This window comes from Belonocnema kinseyi, chromosome 5 (genome assembly GCF_010883055.1).
Source record: "Belonocnema kinseyi isolate 2016_QV_RU_SX_M_011 chromosome 5, B_treatae_v1, whole genome shotgun sequence".
Lineage (NCBI taxonomy): Eukaryota > Metazoa > Arthropoda > Insecta > Hymenoptera > Cynipidae > Belonocnema > Belonocnema kinseyi.
In genome coordinates this window covers 150,896,731-150,900,881 of record NC_046661.1, presented here as the reverse complement: position 1 = coordinate 150,900,881, position 4,151 = coordinate 150,896,731, and the positions used below count along the sequence as shown (strand labels likewise).

Sequence of the window (4,151 nt, the reverse complement as noted above, 5' to 3'; positions counted from 1 at the left end):
ATTTGTTTATTTATTAATTAAAAAGATCATCTTCTACAAAAAAATATATTTTTTCAACTAAAAAAGAGAAATTTTCAACCAAAAATTAAATAATTAAATTTCTAAAAGAAAAAAAATTATTTTTAATAAAATAATTAATTTTCAAATAAAAATTTAAATCTTAACTAAAATTATTACTTACAAAAAAAAAGACGAATTTTTTACTAAAAAGATTAATTTTCAACCAAATAGTTGCATTTTGTACTAAAAAAGATCAATTTTTAATCAAACTGATGAATTTTACATGAAAATGAGAACTATTTGTTTATTTATTAATTAAAAAGATCATCTTCTACAAAAAAATATATTTTTTCAACTAAGAAAGAGAAATTTTCAACCAAAAATTAAATAATTAAATTTCCAACAGAAAAAAAATTATTTTTAACAAAATAATTAATTTTCAAATAAAAATTTAAATCTTGACTAAAATTATTACTTACAAAAAAAAGACGAATTTTTTACTAAAAAGATAAGTTTTCAACCAAATAGTTGCATTTTGTACTAAAAAAGATCAATTTTTAATCAAACTGATGAATTTTACATGAAAATGAGAACTATTTGTTTATTTATTAATTAAAAAGATCATCTTCTACAAAAAATAGACTTTTTTCAACTAAAAAAGATCAATTTTTAACCAAAAATTAAATACTTAAATTTCCAAAAGAAAAAAAAATCATTTAAAAAAAAAGAATTAATTTTCAAATAAAAAATTTTAATTTCAACTTTAATTATTATTTTCTAACAAAAAAAGACGAATTTTTAACTAAAAAGATAAATTTTCAACCAAATAGTTGCATTTTGTACTAAAAAAGATCAATTTTTAACCAAGCTGATGGATTTTAAAATAAATGATGAATTTGTAACCAAAAATTTAATATTTTAATTTCTAGTTATAAAAATTAATGTTTAACGAAAGAGATAAATTTTCAAATAAAATTCTGTCAAATTTAATTGGAATAGTCACATTTTGAGTTTAAAATAATAGTTTTGACCAAAAAAAAAAAATAATAATAAAAGAGTTTCATTACAAAAATAATAAATTATAAATAAATTAATTAATAATAAATGAAAATAATAAATCGTTTCTTTCGTTTTTCTCAATTTTATTAATCACATCTTTGGTTTAATTATTTAAACAATAAATAATTATTTCTTCCTCTAAGGAAAAATAAATATCATATCTAAAATCTAAACGAAAATAAAAGATATTATTTTATAAATATTTAACCATATTTTTTCGAGAAACCAATTTTTTTAATTTTATTAATAACACTTTCGATTTAATTTTTAAAAATGTAATTATTATTGATAATTCTGAGGGAAAATAAAGAATAAAATAAGAAATAATTTAAAATCGAAATGTAAACAAATTGATAGGTTAGGTACGTACCAAGTCCAGGCACAGTAACGATTACTATGCATTGCAAACGTTCTTCAGTAGCCATAATATCCGTTATTGAAAAATAATCAGGTTGATAACTCGTTGAAAGCGACATTTCAGAAGCTCGAAGTTAAAAATTAAAAGTTCGGAAGTGAGACCAAAACAGACACCAACTGACAGGCCTGACAGCATGACAACAAATGATTTCCCGCCTTTTCTGCCTCAAGTGCACTTACGAGCCGCTAGGTAGCGCAAGTTGTGCCAGTCAAAGATCCGCGAAAATTCAAATTGAATAAATGAAATTCTATTTTTTTTTTAAACATATTTATAACAAAATTTTCTAGTTTATTTATAAAACAAAGTGAAAGTGCAAGTTACTTAGGTTAAAAAATTAAAAATTTCATATTTATATAATTGGTAAGTTTTTCTTGTGAAGTTCAATAATAGCTTTTTTATATGAGTTATTGATAAAAGGTTAAAGTTAATTTGTAAAATGAAGCAAAAGAGTAAGTTATTAAGTTTTAAAAATATATGTATTTCTATAGAATTCTTTATTTTTAATACCAAATAGCAGAGTTTTTAACTATTAAAAATAAATTTTAAACCAAAAATCAAATAGTTATATTTTCCACTCAAAAAATGAGTTTTTAAAGAAAAGGATTAAATTTCTATTAAAAAGACAAATTTTCAACTAAATATTTAAACTTAAAATTTAAAAAAAATTCTACTGAAGAAAAAGAATTTTCAAGAAAATGATTATCTTTTCTACTAAAAAATTGAAAATTGAAACCAAAAATGCAGTAATAAAATTTTGAAATAAAAGAATTAAATTTTTAACAATATAGTTCATTTTCTAACAAAAAAAATGAATTTGAACTAAAAAAGGCAAAATTTTCAACAATATAGTTCATTTTGTAACAAAAAAAATGAATTTTGAACTAAAAAGAAAAAATTTTCAACCCAAAATGGAATAGTTAAATTTTATATTTAAAAAATGTGAATTTGGAACATAAAATTAAGTAGATGATATTAAAAAAAAATTTATTTTGAATAAAAAACAGTTAAAATTAAACCAAAAAGACAAATTTTAAATATCATACTCAATTTTGAGGTTCAAAAATTAATCTTCAACATTGAAAAAAACAGAAATTTTCAAAATATAATAATTAAATTTTCATCGAAAGAATTGAATTTGCAAATAAAAAAATAAGTTGATAAACAAAAAATAAATAGGGTTCAAATTTCAGTCAAAAAAAAATCATTTTCAACAAAAAAAGGAGAATTGAACAAAATACACTTAAGTTTTCAATCAAACTGAAGAGTTTTCAAACATGAAGATTAAATTTCTACTAGAATGACAAATTTTTCACATAATACATCAATTTGGAACTAAATATTTGAAGTTCCAACTAAAAGATAAATTTATACTGAAAGAAAAAAGAATTTTCAAGAATATACTAAAAAGTAAAAACAGGGAGTAATGGGACAACTAGCGCCGCGCTGGAGATATTAGGAACTAATTAACTTAGGACAGTTGCGGGGTCAAATTAAAATCCATCGACATATAGTACTGGACCGCTGGCTATGGCTGTCGGAAGTTGTCTAGGGAATAGAAGAAGATGAAAAGTGATTCAAGTAGACCTGTCCTTTTCTAAGGATGGTGATTGATCAGTTGATCTTTTTCTAATGAAAGCAGATGGAAGATGAGTAGAATCAATCACCATGCTTAGAAAAGAACAGGTCAACTTTATCGACTTTTTCTCTTTTTCTATTCCCTGGTCCACTTCCGACAACCGTAGCCAGCGGTCCAGTACTTTATGACGATGTTAAAATCTGAAATATGGAGAGATGCACAGGGCTGGTTTGTGTCGGAACTCTACTATCTCTATATGTAGAACGACAGTTAACAGTCTACCTTATCTACTATTGGTCAAAACATACCTTCCAATCAAATCTTTCGTTTCCTCTTTAATATTGCTTTCCGACTTTGCAGTTAGTGTTTTCATCAGGCTATAGTCCACGTTTTCTATCTAATTTCGCTCTTTTTAACAGTTTTCTTGAAAAAAGCATTGCTAAATTTTAGTTTTTGAATTTTGCGTCTTTAAAATTGAACGGACTTCTCTTTCTATCTCTACACGTTAGAAAAAGAGGTCCAGTCGATTTTCGCCTTTCGACAGGACTCCGGAAGACTTAGGACCGCACGGAGGTCCATAGAAAAAGTTCCGCGAAAATTCAAATTGAATAAAAGAAAAAATGTTTTCTTTGTGAAAATTAATATGGATATTATTTAAATCATTCATAAACAAAATTACAAGTGTCAAGAATTTAGCCAAAAAGAAAAAATTTTATATTTAGAGTATTGATAATTTTGTCCTATTTAGTTCTGAATTTGAAAAATGTAACATTAATGCCTATACTTGAAGAACTTTGCAAAATATGTACGCGTTTTCATAAATTTTTATATTTTTTTTATAAAAGATATTACAACTTACAAGGAAAGTCTTTCAGGTGTCTCTTGCCGATTTGATTCTTCCTTAAATATGTTGTAGAAGCCGAAAAACTGAGCGACACGTATTTTTTCATATCTGCGGGAAAACACTTTAAGGGGATGAAACAGCCCCTCAAAGATAGGGGTCTCAAGTGTCGATTGTATAGTATTGTGTATAAAAACTAAATTGATTTCGATCAAACCTACTGGAAAAGTTTCCTGCTGATAAAAGATGAATAACGT

General features: G+C 24.2%; 1 protein-coding gene across 1 annotated transcript in view; it reads right to left on the bottom strand.

Annotated features, from left to right (window-relative positions):
* Nucleotides 1-1,598, bottom strand: part of LOC117173015 (DNA replication complex GINS protein PSF3) — a 25,115-nt gene extending 23,517 nt beyond the window's left edge. The window contains exon 1 of the mRNA XM_033361361.1: nt 1,430-1,598. Coding sequence (XP_033217252.1) covers nt 1,430-1,535 — 106 coding nt within the window. The 5' untranslated portion in view covers nt 1,536-1,598. The remainder of the gene's footprint in view (nt 1-1,429) is intronic.
* Between the last annotated feature and the right edge of the window lie 2,553 nt (nt 1,599-4,151).